Source organism: Typopeltis vanoorti, chromosome 2 (assembly GCF_054136105.1).
Source record: "Typopeltis vanoorti isolate ZY-2024b chromosome 2, IOZ_Tvanoo_1.0, whole genome shotgun sequence".
In the NCBI taxonomy this organism is placed as follows: domain Eukaryota; kingdom Metazoa; phylum Arthropoda; class Arachnida; order Uropygi; family Thelyphonidae; genus Typopeltis; species Typopeltis vanoorti.
The window spans coordinates 130,424,493-130,445,550 of record NC_143550.1 but is presented as its reverse complement, the minus strand read 5'-3'; the positions used below and the strand labels follow the sequence as shown (position 1 = coordinate 130,445,550).

At 34.5% G+C, this 21,058-nt stretch overlaps 1 protein-coding gene across 2 annotated transcripts in view; it reads right to left on the bottom strand.

Moving 5' to 3' along the window:
* Cdep (Chondrocyte-derived ezrin-like domain containing protein) overlaps positions 1 to 21,058 on the bottom strand; it is a 741,059-nt gene that overhangs the window by 97,735 nt on the left and 622,266 nt on the right. For both annotated transcript variants that reach the window (XM_090413128.1, XM_090413137.1), the window contains exon 24: positions 11,500 to 11,672. In XM_090413128.1, the coding sequence (XP_090269254.1) occupies positions 11,500 to 11,672 (173 nt within the window). The remainder of the gene's footprint in view (positions 1 to 11,499; positions 11,673 to 21,058) is intronic.

The following is a 21,058-nucleotide window of genomic DNA, read 5'->3' as shown; positions in this document are numbered from 1 at the left end:
CATGCCATAGTTCCAAGTTGTCTCCTAAGCTTGCCATAATCACTAGCCTTGCACTTCGACATATATAGTTTCGTCAAAGAAGCCTTCATATGGCTAGCCACAACCCATGTGATCACTTTCACCAACTGGAGGAAGGTGCGAAAGCTCACTCACAATTACATGAAATAAATTAAAGATGACAAATTATATTCTTGGTTTCATTCTTAATCCAAGTGTAAGCAAACAAAGTTCGCATATGAAGTAACTTCACGACTAGGCTACTTCTATATAGAGGATAATGCCTTCACATCAACTGCCTTAGTGGGAGCCAGACCAAGAAATGATAACCAAGGTCGAATTAATGCAGAAGTCATATTTCAATATATGAAGGGGTACTAAAAAATAACCAGAATTTTTTTATAAAAAAAAAATTATTAAGGTTATAATACCATATTCTAGTCTCCTTCAAAATACTCTCCATGTGAGTCCATGCACTTGTCCCAACGTTTTTTTCCCACTGCTGGAAACAGTTCTGAAACTGTTCAATTGGAATACTGTTTATGGGCTTCAGCAACATTTCTTTCACTTTGTCCATATCAACGAATCTTTGCCCTTTCATCATTTTCTTAATTTGTGGGCATAAAAAAAAGTAATATGGAGAGACAGAGATTGGGCAAGTAGCGAGGGTGGGAAACAACTGCCATGCTATTTTTTTTTTTGTTAAGAACTGTTGGACAGACAAGGCCATGTGGGCTGGGGCATTGTTGTGGTGCAGCAACCAATTTCCGACACTCCATATATCTCTAGCCATTTTTGTCACACACTATTGCCCAGTCTTCACAAAACGTCGAGATAAAAATGTTGGTTCACTGTCTATCCAGGAGGAACAAATATTTTGTGTACAATTCCATTCACATAAAAAAAAAAAATAAATAAATAAAATAAGATTGTCTTGAAGTTTGATCGAACTCTATGTGCCTTCTTGGGCCTCGGTGAATTTGCATGTTTCCATTGCCGCTGATGCTTGTTTTGTTTCTGGATCATAACTGCAGAACCAAGACTCATCCCCAATCACAACTTTTGAAAGCAAGTTCTAGTCATTAAGAACTTACCCCTTCAAATCACGGCAAATACTCACACAATTTTTTTTTTTATATCCTCTGTGAGCAAACAAGGCACAAATTTAGCAGATACACACATTTCATTTGCAAATCTTCTGTTAAAATTCACTGGCAAGAACTCCATGACAAATTCATCTCCTCAGAAATATGCTCAATGATTTTTTGCCAATTTTAATTGATTGCTTGGGCCAATCTCAGATACTTCATATCTCTAGCTGTTTTCGTCACACACTATTACAGTCTTCTCAAAACGGTGAGATAAAAATGTTGGTTCACTGTCTATCCAGGAGGAACAAATATTTTGTGCACCTATTCAATGTGTTCAGCATTTCTGCTTGACAAAGGTCAGCCAGATTATGGTTGGTCTTCAACTGATATGTCCCCATTTTTAAAATGGGAAAATCCATTCACAGACTTGTGTTTTACCTAAAGCTTCATCCTTAAAGGCTTGTTAAAGAATAACAATAGTTTCAGCTTCAGTTTTACTCAAAAGAACACACACACTGTTCCTTATGGTCAGCCATCACAAAATCGCCAAACTTTCATGTAAGCATTAACAACAACAACAAAACAGTTCACAGAGGATGACACCATTTGCCAGACTGGTGCACAAAACTATATATTTATGGGGCTTAGCTGCATCATCCATAACTGGTAAATCCATGCATTTTCCAGTTCCAGTATCCGTCAAAAGGTGTCACACCTTATTACTAAAATACTCTGGATTAGTGATAGAAGTTGAAAGTTTTTTCACTTGGTTATACTATAAATTAAAGATGCCAAGAAATTATATTCTTAGTTTCATCTTTTATCCAAGTGTAAGCAAACAAAGTTTATACATGAAGTACCGTATTTGGTGGCGTATAAGACTCACTTATTTTATTCGAAAATACGTCTGAAAAACAGGGTGCGTTTTATACACCAATACTTAGTTTTTTATTACTTTCATTTCTGGAAATTTTCTCTGTTCCGAGTTACACGATTTCTTTCTTGCTTCCTTGTGGCGTGTGTGAGAGAATTCCAGTTATGTAGAATTCAGTTGATGCACAGTCATCGACGATCACAATTGTGTTCCTGTTTGTTTAAACTTTCCAATTGTTGTTGCAGTTGTTGTGAATGGTGATAAATTTCTGCTGTTAAATTTTCCCGAAATTTCTTGGCAAATTATGGCTGAAAAAACAGTTACAATTTTTGTATATTTATATAATATACATTCAAATATATAGAAATATAAATATGTCATATTTATATTTGAAATACTGTAAATTCATTATAATATTCAGTGATAAAGTTTTTTTCCTAAAATATGTGCACAAAAAAGGGGTGAGTTTTATAGGCCAGTGCGTCTCATATGCTGGCAAATACGGTAATTTAACAACTGGACTGCTTGTATATTGAAGCTAATGACTTCATATCAATTGCCTTAGTATCCCATCATGCAAAGCACACATCTTTTTGGGCGTTTATGATGTTATGCATTAGGGGAAGGCACAATACTCGGACAGGTTTCGACCTTTATTGATGTGGAAAAATAAAAAAGTAAAGGTGTTCATCATAGGCCTAGAGTAGTCAGTATAGGGGTGCAAGAGAGCGAGAGCCTGATAATGAGAAAGAAAAGATAGATAAATAGTATGAGAGAGAGAAAAAAATGCCTCAGCTTCTTTAAATCATCATATAGCCACTATATTTTTTCATCAGCATCATGCAGCTGGACAACGAAAACACAAAGATGACTGATATCCAGGTGGTTAGCCTTATCTGAGTTAACTGCCTTGAGCTAGCTTTTTCTGCTTGGGATTGCTGTCCAGTCATTCCAGCAATGACCATAAAACCTGTTCCAAATACACAGGGCAAAAATGGCAGCTGTAGAATGCATGTTCTACTGTTTCCAATCGGTAAGAGATGTCACAGATTGTATCTCTATTTGGTGGCATTTACTGGAAGGCAACCATATGCAATTTTCCAAGCAAGATCCCTCCTGTTAGGGTATCTTTGGAACTTCAGTAAGTTATGAAACAATGTTATTGTCAGTATCCAATTGTGGAAGTTTGTGGTGAAACAGGTTAAAGATTTCTTCATACATAATTTTACTTTTATTCATGAAAAGAATGTCAATGTAGAATGTTGTAGCAATCTTGAGTTAAGACCAGAATGCTGTAGTATTCAGGAACAATCTCAGCTTTTGGACCTTTATAATCATTTACTCCAAAAAGATGAAAACTAAGGTAATACAGGAGAAGGTCTGCAATATTTTATGGATTTTTGAAGCTGTACTGCTTAAATAACAGAATTTTAAGACTGAAAGTCCAAAGCCTGCATTCTTATTTGATAGTTGAAGAAATTCTTTTATAACTTCTTGGCATTGGCTGGACCAGAAAAATTGCAGAGGTTTACTATATAATTATTTTTCTTCAGCTTCTGTAATGTCTGAAATATATTTTACACACAACTGAGCAGGGAAGATTATGGTTTTAAGTACTATGGCTTTAGAAGAAAAGGAAAGTGGTCCAATTTTCCAGTCTTCTAAGGTTTCAATGTTCCAGAACTTATATACAAAAACATTATATTTGGTAAGTGGAGAAGGGAATTCCAAGTATAATGAGGGGTTCTCTCTTTGGGGTTAGTCCAAAAGGAATGCTTCCAAGATCCCACTTTCCGAAAACTTTTAATTTTGTCTTGTCTGCATTAGCAGTTAATCCACTGATTTTGCTGAATTTTATCAAAATACCAAAAAAAAAATATATGTGGAATCATTATCCCTCAAAGTGCCTACTACATCGTCAGCATATGCTAATACCTTATTTTCCTTCACAGTTGAAAGAACTGTTATTTCTCTAAACAATTCAGCACATGTATTGTTGACTTACTGCAAGAAAGGTTCAAGAGCCAATGCAAAGATAATTGACTCTTTTTTGAATTTTAAGAGAGTCTGATAGGAACACATTAACTAGGAGGCAGGTAGTTGAACTGACATAGGCTCCTTAATAACAGATAGCAGCTATTTGTCCACATCATTTTGTTGGATGATGCAGAACAGAAAGGGAAGCTGGACATGAGTAAAGTTTACTGATGGCACTGTCATGCTGCTTTTTCATATTAAATAAGCAGAATAGATCACATAATAGAATCAGATAAAATTCTACTGCTCGGCCTGGAACTCTATATGCCTGGTACTTTTAGTTATGTATCTTAATATTTTGAGCCTGTTATTAATAATATGGAAAAACGTCTTGCAGTCAGTATTAGATAGAGCAATAGGCCTCCAGCTGTTGAATAAGGTATGACCTCTATTAGATTTTGGAATGAGCATGGTATGGCTTGCTACAAATTCACTTGTTATGTGTCCTACAGATAAGAATTAAACAGCATAACTAGAATGTGAAGAATAAAATCCCAGGCCTAGTGGTAAAGTTCTATCTCTAGATCAACAGGTCTTAGTGATTTTCTTGTCTGGTAATCTTTACAGGCTGTGATAACTACAGATGCTGTAGTGGGTCTGTTGAGCCTGTCTTGGATATGAACAGGAAAGGCATTAATATTCAGAGTTATAATTTCCCACAGAACTATTGTCTTCAATCAGATATTTACAGTGTTTTTGAAAGTTGTCAAGGATGTGTTGAGTGGTGGACATGTCTTCACCATCATTGCAATTTCGGTGATAGTCCTTTCTTCACGGAATTTGGTGAACTGTCTATTGAAGAATGCAGCTGTTGGTTTATCTACTAAGTGCTGCAGTATTCTTATTTTTAAATTTCTTTCTTCTACTTGTTTATGCCTTTCCACTTCTATCTCTACGTTTATGTTATATCATTAGATGCTGCTGCATTCTATACTATTGAGTTAGTTTGCTATGAACCAGCTTCTCGCTCTTTATACAGTTCTTGCAACTTTTTTTTTTCATTCAACGAAAGCCTGTTCCTTTCTGCAATCAATTACATTCTGTTCTACTGCTCATTTGAATTTTAACCACATATCCAATTTCCAGGTAGCATTATAGAAGTTTGAATAGAAGACCTGGAGTTTGATAAAAAAAAAAAAAAAAAAAAATCAATCAATGGGAAATTTGGTGGAAGTCTCCATGATCCAGAACTGATCTTTACTTGTTTCATGCAGCAGAATTTAATTAGTACGGGATTATGATCTGACATACTGATGTCAAGATGTTGTTGTGGATGTTCTACAGCAAGAGTGTTTTAGTATTCAGGAACAATCTCAGCTTTTGGACCTTTATAATCATTTCCTCCAAAGAGGAAAACCCTTATTGAGGTCTCATCAATGACAGCTAGACCCAGAAGTGATACCAAGGTTGAAGTAATGCTGAAGTAATATTTTCATATACAAGTAGCCAAAAGTTGTCACACCTTATTACCAAAACACTGCATTAGAGATAGATGTTGAAAGTTTTTCCACTTGGTTATACTATAAATTAAAGATGCTAAGGCAAGTGAAGTCATTAGCTTCTAGATAAGAGTTGCCCAGCCATGAAGTTGATTCAACATGCAAACTGCTTGCTTATACTTGGATAAAGGATTAAACAAGAATATAATTCTTAGCATGTTGAATTTTTAGTATAACCAAGTGGAAAAACTTTCAATGGCTTGTTGTTTAGCTTGTCAGTGTTATCCTCATATGAGGTAATGCAGAAAGGAGATGATATGATTAGTGAAGTGTTGCTGATAAGTTTTTATCTTCTAGATTTTGGATGAATTCTTCAGTCTGTGAAGGAGCAGTTGTGTAGCCTGCTTCTTATAAATTATTTTCCAGTTTTTTTACAGTTTCTTTCCATTATTTCAATTTCAAGACTACCATTCTTAATTTTGAAGCTAGTTATTTTCTTTTCATATAGATGATGAGTATACTGAAAAAACTTTGAATCAGTAAAAAAAACTTTATTATTTTTTCTTTAAAATAATAAAGTTTTCTTTACTTTTTGTGATTTTATCAAGTGTTTGTTTGAAAGTGCTGTCTTAATTAAACTAAATTGGAAGATCTGGAAACTCTTCTTTATGCCTCTCCAATATATGCACTTTCTTTAATTGTATCACTTGCTTTCTTTTTATTAGTATGAGGTGGCTCTTCATAGTCCATGAACTCTTCTGACTATGTGGAGTTTCATTTGACAATCCACAATCTTCTTCATCTTTACATTTTTTATGATTTCTTATTTTTTAATTTAGTTCCTTAGTACATGTTTTAATTTTTTTGTTTATCTTCTGTATTTTTTATTAATTTATCTTTTCCTTTTGATGATCTTGCCTGCAAATTAAGTTCTTTCACATGTCTTACTTGTTTGTCTGTTTCTTCTCCAATTTCTCTTTGTATAACAGTTTCATTTGCATTTCTGCCTGTATCTATTCAGTTGTTATACTAAGTTCATTCATTGGTAATTTCAACTAATGTTGTTCCATCCATATTTGACTCGGAAAGTGGCTCCAGCAGTTCTGGAATTTTGGGGCTAATTTCTGGTTGATTTTACTTGCACACTTTTTGTGATTTTATCAAGTGTTTGTTTGAAAGTGCCGTCTTAATTAAACTAAATTGGAAGATCTGGAAACTCTTCTTTATGCCTCTCCAATATATGCACTTCTAAATGGCTCTACCATGTTCTCACTTTTTTGTTGAAAGTTCTGAAAGACAGGTGGTAATGTGATGTTCAGAAATTTTGCATTTCTGACATGGTTTGAGATGATATCATTAAAGATATCATCAAATCACAAAAAGGGCACAAGTAAAATCAACCAGAAATTAGCCCCAAAATTCCAGATTAAAGAATACCTTCTAGATACTACATATGTCTAATGATATCTTTAGTATGATTTTATAAATTAAGTTTTTTGTATGACATTATAAATTTATACATGTAACTATTCTGCACTCTTATGTTTACCTTTCTTCAGTGAAATGATATGATTAACAATGTAACATCACACGGCTCGTTCTAATTTTGAATGATCAACTGTTTGTATTCTACCTTGTAAAAAACTGTTTTCTGTCTAGCCACTGATGATCATCATCATTTATTTATAATTTTCAAATTTTAAATAAGGAAACCAATCAAAACAAATAAGTAGTATGTGTACACTAAGATAGGACTTGGAGATTCTTATGATGTGAAGGAAAATCAGGCTTCTCTGTCATATGCTAATTGACAGATCTCTGATGCAGAGAGTTGGAGGAAATGGAGAGAATAATGCTGATGTAATTCCAACACTGAGTTTGGGGTCTGCCTCTTTTTCTTTATCAATCTGTAGGGGCGTTGATGACCACAACATCAAAAAGTCCAGAGGGCGGATGTCTGAGTTGGGCCAAGCCATTTAATTTGGTTTCTTTGAACAGTGCTGACTGGAGGATCTTGCTGGGTTTCATCTAATATAGTAGAGTTGGGAATGTGGTCTTGCAAGGAGTAATCCAGGATATTTCTTAGACAAGTAGTTCCAAAGCTATTTATAATATTGGTTGCTGCTTTTGTTGAGATGTTCCAGGTCTGGCAGCCGTACAGAAAGATAGACTGGCTGGTGCACTTGTAAAGATGAATCTTCATCTCCTTTGAGATGAGGCTCGATTTCCATACTTTATTAAGACTGCTGAGAAACTGAAGTGCTTTCTATTTTCTTGTCTTAATGTCTGTTAAGGAGTCTGAGATGTGTGATCCTAGGTATACAAAGTCCTCTACTTCGTGAAGGTGATCAATTTTGATTTATATAGATGTGTCAATCTATCTGATTTTTTAATATCTTTTTTTTTTTTTGGGAATTTATTTTTACTCGAAATATTTCTGCGGTTCTCCTAAGGCTGTTGAAGTGGTTTTGGGCATCTGTAATGTTGGAGTCAATGAGGCCTATATTTTCTGCAAAGATCAGGTCTTCAAGGTGCATCTGTATATATGGATCTTTGATGAGAATTCCAGATTTAACTTGAATCAATTTAAAAATATAGTCAGTCACTATGATGTATACTAATAGATTACAATTATAAATAGGGAAAACTGTCTGTTTTGTCTCCATTAACTAGTACTGTGGCTTGATATCCCGCAGGGTTCCTTGACTGCCCTGATAATTTAGGTGGAATGCCATAAAATTTGAGTGTTTCCCATAGTCGTTCCTCGTCAACAGAATCAAATGCTTTATTAAAATCAATAAAGTTCAAAAGCAATGGTAAGTTCTTGTTCTTTGAACTTCTATTAGTCTTCTGATGCAGTTTGTGTGTTCTAGAGTACCACATTTTTTGAGGAATCCATCCTGGTTTGTACAAAGTAATAGAGTCATATGTGGTTCAATTCTATTTAATATCATTCTATTGTAGATTTTTAGCGCAGTAGAAAGGAGTGTGATTCCTCTGATGACAGTTTGTTATTTTCAAACTGAAATATCTGGCAGTATATTAAATATACTTTTCTTGTGCTAACGTGCAGATAATTCTTAATTTAAAACATTTAGCCTTGGAGCAGTTACCACTGAACTGCCTGTGTGAGCCACAATGCAACCTTAAAGCCAGACTGGGAAGGGATAGCAAGGTTGAAGTAATGCAGAAATCATATATTTCCCATCATGAAATCTATGAGTGTAAGCAAAAAAGCTTTATGAGTGAAGTATCATCATGACCGAGATAAGTAGCCCAGCAAAAAAAAACTTTCAACATATAAATGACGAAATCTTGCAGTTTGTGTCCATTTTGAATACATCTATCTTCTGCAAATCTCCTTATATCTGTTTTGTATTTCCTGTTTCCTATTATAACATTTAAATCCCCTGCTTGTAGTAAATAGTCTGGTTTATCTCTAACTTTTGCAAAGAACACTACAGTTCTTTGCAAAAGATTTTACTTCCGGTAAATATGACCTGATCATTGTTATATGTCCTCCTAATGTTTTAAGTCTAATTTCTATTAGTCTTTCAGTCCAGTAATTATACAACATTGTTCTTCATAGATTTGTGTATCATTATACCTGCTACTGCTCAGTTTCTTTGTTTACACTGCTATAGATTTGTTTGATAGATTTGGTACCTTTTTGCTTTTTCTATTTCTATACAGTCTTGTCATAAATACTGTTACAACTTCCACATAGCCCATGCTACCCACAGAATTGCATTCCATTAGTGGCACTGTTTGCAGCCAACATAAACATGGTTTTCAGTAGAGAGAGAGAGAGTTGTCTAGCTGTATGAGCTAACATATATTGGGAAAATTATGAGACCAGTGTAGCAGTAATAGCACTTCACAAGGTTGAAATTGCCACCTGTTATTTTCAAAAAGCTAAAAACACTCAGGATCAGTAGGATGTTTGTATACTGGACTATTAACCATTATAACGATAAAGAAGACATATCTAACCACCAAAGAGCAGTTCAACCAATTTGCATGAGAACAAAACAGCTTGTAAGGGCTGTGAAGACACGCCTCACCGTAATTCTATGAAAGCAGAAAGCAATGTCGCAAGAGATGAAAATTTAACAGAGAACAAAGTTACAGGTACTAACTGATGACCTAGTGGTGAGAGCCTATCACTGTTCTAATGGACACTTCCTAACACCACAACTTAAGTGGCAGAGGGTGATCAAAGGCGCCTACCTGACTTCTCATCTGTGAAGAATATATTCTTCACACCTTCTTTCAGAGTAGGCAGTGGATCTTTCAACAGGACTCTGTCCCACACAAGGCGAGGATTTGCCTCCAACCACACAACAGTAGTTGGAGGCAAATGTGCCCAATCACACATCACCATCTGATTGGCCATCTGGAAGTTCTGATCTGAATGCGCTGGACTTCAAATCGTAGTTGAAGCTTGAGAGTGTAGCCTGCAAAAAATGACACCTAGCAATGCCAGCCTGAAGGTGGATTTTGAGCGAGCAGTGACAGCGTTTCTGTTGGATGTGTGCATACTGCCATCATTATGTGGTCTCACAAACTTTGGGCATGAAGGCAAAAGAGGGACGTTGCTACTGTATGCACTTTATACATGTGGTTTCTATGTGCTGGAAGCTGTAAAGGATTTACTGATAGATTAAAGGTTTTACATTGTTCAAGTTCTAACAGTATTTATGGCTAGACTACACACACATATATATATATATATATATATATATATATATATACACACACTAGGGGGCTCTGCCCCCTGATGCCTACAGCACCCCCCCCCCCCCCCGTGTTCCGGACTGGTAGGCCGGTTCTCCTTAAATTCTGATGACTTGAATTTTGAAGACTCGACACTCAGGGTAGCCCGAGTTTCAAAATGTTTCAAATAACTTGACAAAAACATTACAGCCTACATCTGTTTCCAATTTCAGCTTATCATTTTATAGTATAGAGTAGATATATATTTTTACATTGGCATGGTTTAGTTGTTCATCAAGTTCCCCTTCTGTTATCTACGATGCTCCTTACATTCCAAATTGCAGTTTTCATTATACATTCCTTCTTACAGTGTCATTACCTTTTCCCAAATCATGGTAATTTTCCCAATAGTCCGTCTGGCATTTCTTTGGCTGAGACTTGAAAGCATATCAAATTTCCCCAAGACAGGTTACTGGCCTTTCGCATGGCAGGTCCAGTGGTAGGGTTGCTATTTAATGCCTCTGGACAGGCAGTTCTAACAGCATTTGTTCTGGTAGGGTTATACCACCCATACCTGGTTGCCAGTGCCTTGTTTGTACTTTTAGAACAGGGTAGACCATAAGAGGATGAGGTTGGCATTTGAGGGGGGCTATATATTATGCTTGGCCATCCATTATGCTTCACACACCGAAGGCTGTGTGGTGTGAAGGTGGCTATTATACTTTATTGCTATCAAAATAGTTGGAAGAATGTAGGAAGTGCATGGATCCTATAAGAAATAGAACATTAAAATGTATAAAATGCCAACATTCACCAGGAGTAGACTTTTTTTTTTTAACTGGTTTGATTATGAAGCCTTTTTATTGGTTGTTCATTAATGCAATATTATTTTTTACATTTTATCGTGCTTTCTTAGATATATCATATCATACAACATGTAAACTTATTTCATTTTTCAACCGATTTAAAATAATGTATATTCAATAATTTATAATTTCTATCAAATGCCTTAATTATTATATAATTAAGGCATTAATTATTATATTAATTATACTACCTTGTTAAAGCCAACAGTACATTCTATGAGGATGAGACAATTAATGCCTTCAATAACAAATCTACATTATAATAATATTAATAATAGGTTTTTAAAAGACATTCAGAATATGCAATGTCTGATAGCAGAGAGAGAGATCTATTACACAGTAAATTCTCAATATACTAAACACTGTTAATGTAAACTCAGTCACTATAATAAACCACAGAAAAGTAATGGCTGAAACCAATAGCATCAATGCTATTCTTAAAGAAATTTTGCTATAGCAAACCTTTCACTATACCATACCTAGCTGCAACCATAAGTGCTCTATTTCCACCATAGATAGTGAAACAGTTAGTAACTCCCATTTTAGGCTCTGTTTCTTCTACCATTACTCCATGGAGAGCTAGCTGGCCATGCACTTTAAACTGAAGCTGAGGAGTTGCTGCCCGACTTGTGTACAGTAGCATATCTGAAAACTTAAAGTAAAAAAAGGAATTATGAACTAAATTATCAAATAAGTTGGTGAAATTTGCTCACTGTTTACTCAACATAAATGCTTCTTCAATAAGATTTGACATAGAGAATTTACTTTTAAAATGTGACTGCCATCTATGAAAAATTGAAACAATATTTTATCTAATTTTTGCCAGCCCATGTGTGCATGAAAAATATTTTATATGCAAGTTTCCAGTTTCAGACTCAATGTGTGTAGTACACATCTTTGTTAAAAGATCTTGTACATTGCATGCTAAATATTTTTCATATTTAGCATGCAATATGAAATTCGATAGATAACGCGCGTTATCTATACAAAAAGGTCTACATTTGTTAAAAATGAACATGCACGGTATACATTAGAAAGGTATGAGAGGTAAATCAAATGTAATAACAAAACTAAGGTAGAAGTATTACTTAATATTTATTGAACATTACACTATTCAAATCCAAAAAATTCTTCATCAGACTCAATACTGAAAGAATCAATTGCATTAAAAATTCCGTTTGGTATTTCTTCAGCTCCATAATCATTGTCTCCAGACACCACTGCATTCCCTTGTGCTTTAATGAAACCATTTCTAACACAGTTTTCACTTACAGCAGCCCAACTTTCTACAATCCATGTAACTATATCTTTATATGACATTCTTTTCTTCTGCCCTGTTTCGTTATATTCATGGATGCCATTCATCATCCAGTCTTCCCACTTAGCTCGCAAATTGTCTTTGAATGGTTTATTTACTGCAAGATCAAGGGAGTTGGAGTTTTTTTGTTAAACCACCTGGAATGACGGCCAATTTGGAATACTTACAATTGTTTTAACTTCTGCTGTCGTGTGTGCCCTACACGAATCCAACACTAACAAAGATTTTGGTTTGAAAAATGCCATTTTTCTCTTTCGGCACACATTCTCCAACCAAAATCCGGACAAACACCTTCTAAATCTCGTAGCATGTTTCCTCGTATGTAAACATTTCAGGATTGTTTCAGCCTTTTGCCATTCACGAACACTACTTTCTCCCACACTGAACAATCTACCAGCTTCACGATTCCATTTTTCCTTTACTACTTCTACCACTTCAAGATTGAACTGTGCTCTGTAGGGTTTTCTCTGATAAGTACTTCTGTCTTCCATGGGTAATTCAGATCTAATAACAAAATATAAACAAATAATGATTTACTTTATAACATATTTTAAAACAGGATATACAGAATAATCGACCACTGCTACGAGCAACACACATGCTTTCAATGAATTCCTCCATCCTCTGTCTGTACTTCCTAACTCTACCGCTAGTTGGTGCATGAGCGTTATCTATACATCAAAAGGAACGATAAAAATGTTGGGGTGCGCGTTATCCATCGAAAAATACGATACATATATATATATACACACCGCATATACATACATACATACATACATATATATATATATATATATATATATATATATATATATATATAAATGTGCAGTTTATAAACAAAAAATTACATCACATTTGTTCAGCCACTCAAATTTAAACAAATTTGCAGTTTTTTTTCTGCTTTATTTTAGACAGTGATATTTTGAGAGTTTGATGCACTAAAACCTCTAATGTAATATTTCTCATATTGATGTTGCCTCCCCTCCCCCCCCTTTTTTTTTTCATTTGACTATAACCTGTAAAATTGTGAGCACTACATGAATTATCTGAAATCTGCCAACACTGATTGAACGAGTTCAAGTGAATGTTCTGTCTTAGATAATAGACAAATATGCCTCTGTAACTTGCTGACATCAGCATTAGTTACTTTTAGCCTGTGATGTGTGGGTGTTCACCCACAAAGCAAAAGCTAAAGTAACTAAATAGAGTGTATTATGTTGGAATGAGTTGGAGCAATATTGAAGAGGAGGCAATGAAGAAATTACTAAATAAAATAAGTGAAAAGCATGATTGAACACATAATTCATTTTTATAGTATGTTCAAAAATTGACTGTAAATTAGAAATTCTGAAAGACTTAAAAAAAATTGTGCATACAGTTACTTGGTATGTGCACTCCCTTTTGGACCAGTGTCCACTGCACATATACATGGCTTAGAGGGAACACTGGTTGAAAACTTATTTCTTTTTCTTTTTATTTTTTAAATAATTCTGAAGTGCTGTTCCATAAGACCAAACATGAAACTTTTTTCGTGCCACTTCAAGCCTCTAATAAGTGAGGCAGTGATCTTAGACTGAGTGACGAAATTCATTTCCCACAGTCTGATTGTTGGAGAGTGAGTATATGTTCCAGTTAGCAAATCAGGCCTCTCAGAGTTTAAACATTTGAATGATCCTTACCTTAATATGAAGCTCAACTGTTTGCTTTCAGTGAAAATTCAGAAGCACAGCAATGTATTTTTCTTTATTAATACTTTCTATTAAATAACAAAGTTACACTTAGGAGACATTATTTCATTACTGCTTTTGGATCATCAGTCTTATCAAGTCTCTGACATAATTGGTTCTTACTTTTTAAAACTGTTCAAAAGATTTAAAGGCAATCCAAAGGCCTTCATGCCATTTTTGTTTCACCCCTGCTTTGCTATTCTTTTACTTGCCATTCTGTTTTCGTAGCTTAATTTCAAGGTATTTAAATTTGTATAACTTGTTGTGATAAATATATTACAATATGCATAATAAGAACTTCTTACTACTATCCTTATTTCATTGAAGGAAAGCAAAGAAAAATAGAATTTCTTGTTTCAGAAGAAGAGGGAGAGTGCATACTAGAGGCATGCAAACTTTTGTTTGCATACTCCCTAAGAGAGAATTTGCAATGTGTTATTATCATTATCTAGTCTTGGAGTTATTGAACAGTGAATCTCTTCAAATCAAGATTGCCCTCAGTATCTCTATCAATCTAGCTCGTGCTGAGGGGAGTCTGATAAGAGTCACAACTGAACTTTATACAAAGTCAATGGCTCTGTATAAGAAGCTTAGTCGTGAAGATATTTCAAGTGTAAACTTCTTCTTAGGCTTGGGTGAATAAATATGATAAAAGTGATGTGCAAGGAATACCATGTGCATAAGGATGATGTCAGTTATGAAAATTATAAGGAGCAGGCCAGAAGAGTTATGACAATTGTATGGTTAGATCTATTTTATTATTATTTATTAATTGTATGGAAAGTTATATCTGAGTATGAAAAAACTGCATGCATGAAAACAACCAAAAACAGATTCTATCATTATGCAGAAAGTAAAAGAAAAAATGAATGTGCAAAAGAATAGCTATTGAAGGTAGATGACATTCAACTCATTCAACAAAATGAGTGCTCATTTTTTAAAAAAGCTATCAACCTGGTGTATGCAATACAAAGCTCAACACTATCTGTATACTGGATGAAAAAACTCAGGTGTATGATGATGATGAGGTACTAGAGCTATTACATAAACTGTACACCATGATACTTTTGGACTTTGCTAAAGCTTTTGACAGAATTCCACTTTCAAGTCTGTTGCATATGTTGGTGGGTTATAAACTACTAATTTGGATAAAAGGATGGCTGGCAGACAGATTACAAAATGGTGTATGTGAGTCTGCAATAATTTAAGATGATTAGTTGTATACCTCAGAAATTAGTCCTTGGTCCATTGTTATTCAATATTTACATTAATTACATTGGGAAAGATTTAACAAATAACATTACAAGAAATGCAACAAGCAATACAGCAAAATAAATCAGGAAAATCCCATAGAAAAGATAGAATAAATATAGAACTTATTAAATTATTATTATTATTATTATGTGACACCTCCAGGGAGTCCAAGGACGCATTGCAGTAAGGCACTCTACTCTACTTCGCTAAATACATCTCACCATTTCCACTACTACTTAATCCTACTTCGACTACAACAATCAACAACATCTATCACCCATCATCACCAACAACAGTATTTTTTGTCTGTAAATTGTGTGTGTTCTGAAGGCTGATTTGTCTGTACATGGGATGAAAAACCAGAGTTTCTTGGAAAAAAAAACCTGCTACCACCGTATGAGATCAGATAACTCACCTTCAATTGAAAAAGCCTATATATACACACATAAGTTTGTCAAATGACTTTTAAAATTATTTAACAATATACAGCAGCAGCAAAGAAAAAACCTAGAAAGTTGGAATAAGGCATTATCATCCCAATATATAAAAAATGCAAAAAGTGCAACTGTGAAAACTACAGAGGAATAAGCCTCCTAAATACATGAATATTAACTTCAAAACTTAAATCATATGTAGAAGATAAATTTGTGAAAAACAAAACAGCTTCTGAAAAGGACAATCGTATATTGACCTAGATTTTACATTGAAAATCTTAATGGAGAAATGTTGTGAGTTCAACATAGAAACACACATAACATATGTAGATTACCAAAAAAATTTGACAGTCTTAAGGAATGAACTGTGGACCATACTCATGAAGCAAACATTCCAAATCGGCTGCTTGCAGCAATAACTAACATGCATCAAAACAACCGAATAGCTGTAAGAATCAGTTTTTGTTGAGAGTTTTTCACATGGCTATACATTAAATTAAAGATACCAAGAAATTATATTCTTGTTTAATCATTTATCCAAGTGTAAGCAAACAAAGTTTGCACATGAAATATCTTCACATAAGTTACTTGTATATAGATGCTAACTTCTCCATTACTTCAACATTAATATTTCTTCTGGGTCTGGCTCCCAATGTTGAAGTAATGCATAGGCATACAGGGTGTCTGAGCTACAAAAATACACACATATCTCAGCATCTGTATGGTTTATTAAAATACTCTTTTGTTATTATACAGAGTAACTCACCAAGTTTTTATGAAGGTTAGTGAAGTTCACCATGGGCATCCTTTGTAGCTGGACAGATGTCAAAATAATCCTCGAGCTCCTGTGAAATGTTTTCTGGCATCTGCAACTTTATTAGAGTGCTGCAATGATATGCTGTTTCAAATCACAGCCCAACCTCAAACTTTATCTGGTGTACACACACACACAAACACAGTCTTTAATATAAAGTCCCATGCAAAAAGTCCAATGGAGTTATATCCAGAGACCTAGCTGGCCAGGCAGTTAAGCCTCCTTTTCCGATCAAACGTCCATGCCTCATTCAAAAATGTAGTAATAACTTGATGAAAGTGTGGTGGAGCATCATCTTGCTGAAACGTGAAACCTGGGGGAATCTGTGGAAAAGCAAAGATCTGCAGCATGTCAAGGTGTATTCCATCACTGTGGGCTCCATGAAAAACAAATTGACCGATAATGCCATTTTTGTGAACTCCTAACCAGACTTTTGATGTGTCCCTTTCATTTTGGATCACTTGGTGAGGATTTTCATACCCCAAATGCAGCAATGTGTTATAACTTTCCCTCATATATGAAAGGTTGATTCATCACTGAATAACAACAGATAATTGGGATTGTCATCGATACAGCTGATCATCTCAGCAGTGAAATCAGCTCTCAAGTGATCATCTGGCTGAAGGTGTTGAAGAAGTTGAAGTTTGTACACATTGCAAACGGAGATGTTTGTGAACAACGTTGTGAACTGTTGAACAAGGGATCTGCAGTTCATTAATTGACTTACATGGGTTCCTACAGAATGACACATGCACCAGATCCACAGTCTCATCAGTCACACACTTTTTTGGGTGTTTCCCAGTTTGTAAAACTGGGAAACACTGGGAAACATTCTTATCCCAATGAAGAATGGATTTTGATGTGGGAGGATCTACAGTCCATTCCCATCATGCACACTGCTGAACATGTGTAACTGATTAAAATTCAGCTAACCAATGCACACACGGCACCTTTCACTGTGGTGTTCATATCTTGACTGAGGCAATAGCCATTTGGAAGTTTATTTTTCACTTGGTTAGACTATAATAAATTTAGTTTAATCCTTTATCCAAGTGTGAGCAAACAAAGTTTGCACCTGAAAATATCTTCAGGACTGTAGCAAGGTGGTGCAACTGTTGGCAACTCGGAGCAAAGGTGAACTCGGATAAGTCCACACACACTTGGATAAAGGATTAAACTAAATTTATTATAGTATAACCAAGTGAAAAATAAACTTCCAACATCTTTCTCTAAATCCAGAGTAATTTAATAATAAAGTGGTACACCGGTTGGCATCTCATATAGGTAAATATGACCTCTCTCTTGCTTTTGCCTTAGTGTCACCACCTCTAGGTCTGCCTCCCACTGACGAGACCTCAATAAAGGTCGAAACCAGTCTGGGTAGTGGTCCTTCCCTCAATGCATAGCATTATACGTGTCTGCAAGGACATGTGCTTTGCATGGTGAGAGATACTGAGACAAGGAGTGATGAGAGCGTGGTCCACCTTTGCTCCGAGTTGCCAACAGTTACACCACCTTGCTACAGTCCTGAAGATATTTTCAGGCGCAAACTTTGTTTGCTCATACATGGATAAAGGATTAAACTAAATTTATTATGTAATAGCCATTCTTATGCTGTTTTTGCACATACACAACTATGCATGTGCACTAGTGACCTTGAAAGTGTGACAAATTGATCTTTAGTTTGAGAAAATATAATGAGTGGTTCTCACATTATAAGCCATCATTTTTAGATACCTCTAGCCTGGAAACTCTATATATCTCCCACATACAGAGTATTTTAATAAGTTGTTACATCACTTCACTACTTGTATAAAGGAGATATATGACCTCTTCATTACTTCAACCTTAGTATCTCTTTTGGATCTGGCTTCCCACTGAAGAGACCTCAATAAAGGTTGAAACTAGTCTAGGTAGTGATCCCTGCTGTAATGCATAGTATTATACACCCAAAATGATGTGTGCTTTGCATTATGCAATACTAATTCAAGTAATGTGAAATCATTAGCTCTCTATATATAAGCAGCCTAGTCATAAAGATATTTCACATGCATAATTTGTTTGCTTATGCTTCGATGAAGGATTAAACAAGAATATAATATCTTGGCATCTTTAATTTAATGTAAAGAATCAATGAAAATGTAAATCAGTGATAGAGTAAAGAAATAGAAGAAAAAAATATAAAACCAGCATTTAAAGTGGATCATGAAACTATACTTAATATCCTTTTGTTTGTAGAATCAAATAATCATAGCAAGAAGTGAAGATTAACCCCAGAGATCAATATACTTCTTAAATATATTTTTTAAAAAATTTGGAATGCAATTATCAAGAAACAAGACAAAAATCATGCTTTTAAAGGAAATCTCCAGTGAGAAGTAAAATCATAATGAAAAATAAAATTTCAGAACTAATTAACTGCTTTCAATACCTGAGATGTGCTATATCATATACCAAAGAAGCTGACATTGATATCAAAATTTCAAACTTCCTAAAGATAACAGAGAGGATCAATAATATTTTCAAACTTCAAAAGCATACAAGAATAATAGTTTATAAAGTTTTGGAAAGACCTACTGTATTGTACAGAAGTGAATTATGGACCATAAAAACTATAAAATGCAAAAGTAAAAAGAATGAAAACTCAAGAAATGAAATTCCTACAAAGGATAGCAGGCTATGTTCTCTGCGACAAACAAAGAAGCACAGAAATACAAAGAGAACTAAAAATAGGAAAAAATATACTAATATCAAAAGAAGCAAACTGAATGTACCGAAGAGTTCAAGCCTACCCAAAAATATACTCCAACACCATCCAGATGAAGGACATGGAAGTCGGTGACAACCAAGGAAAAGATGGAATGAAAACAAAACAGGCTATTTGGCCTAAATCCCTGAAAGGATGATGATGGGAAGGATTTAACAGGAGACATATCTATTTGCTGATGATGCAAAGACAGACAGGGTAATTACAAATGCTACTGGCATGCAATGCATGAAGAATGTTTTGAATAAGCTGGAATTGTGAGCATTTAAAATGGCTGTCAATTCAAGTTCAATGTCCTACTTAGGAAACTTATGAACTTTGGTGTAATGAGATATCCAATTGGCAGGATTATATTAGAATAATCTGACCAGGCTAGGGATCTTGGAGTTTAGTAGATTGGAAGTTGAAAGTTAGAGCCATACAACTCAAGAAGATAACTGTAATGCTGAAACTATTGTGCACAGATCTAGTCGCCTTGTTTCTGAAGTGATGTACATACAGTGGAGAGGGGCACAAAGGAAAGTGTTAATGATGATATCAGGATGGTAGAATGTAGGTTATGAGGGCAGATTGAGAATTTGTGAACTAGCAAACAGGAGAAAGAGGAGTGACATGAAACAGACCTACAATCTTATGACCCTTTCATAAGTTCCTAAGGAGGATATCCATGGAAACTGACAATTAATGCAATCAAGAAAGGAGCAAGAGTCAGATTTTTTCCTCTTCAGGAATCTTTAACTAAATTGAATAATTGCTGTGACAATTTAACAAGAAAATTAGCAATAAAAATACAATGGCTATTGAATGTATACAGAACATACAAACTATCAACTGCATTTATTTTGTGCCATTCTTACTAAGCATTAACTAAGACTAAACATGATCACTCTGACATTCCCCAAAGTCTGATTCAGCTATTAATTGTAAACAGTTCAAATATTCCTGTTTTGTAGTACAGCATTTTTTTCTTGCTTAATTAATAGCATTTGTACAAAGAATAAAACCAAAGTGCTGAAAGCATCCCTCCCCTTTCCCCTGTTCTCAAAAGAAGCATTTAAATAAATAATTGCTTATTTACATAATTAGCTTCATATACTGCTTTTGATTTTTGCAGTAAACTTAAGCATATATTTCAAAGTGCTTTGCTTCTTGGAAAAAATAGTTATATCCTATATTACCTGATGCAAATTCCAAATAATTTCCATTATCTATTCAGCGAACTTGAAATATGTGAAAGAAAAAAAAAAAGGAAATTTATTTGAAGACACTCAAAACTGAGTACAGAAAGAGAAAGAACTTTAGCAGCCATTTTTAGGTATATTCATAATGTGAATTAGAGTATGCTTATACTGCTGTGTAAACATAATGTATGAGCTAATAACAGACTGCCCAAACCTGTTATGAACTTGAATACATTCATATTCACAAATTTATTATTTTTATGAAAGTTATACTAAATATGAAATGATAAGATCAGAGAGAATTGTAATCAAAGTGAGATAGCGTTATAATAGGAAATGCCTCTATGTGTTCAAAACTTAGAATACTATATGAAATGCCATTTAGCATTTTATCATATAAAAGATCATACAAAAGTATATTGGTCCAGATAAAGCATTCAGAAGGACGGGGAAAAAGATAAGAAAATTGCTTAAAAGCCAAATGAAAGTTTGCTACTTTTTTTCATTTTCTTCATTGTAATTATCCTTAGTTAATGTCATATC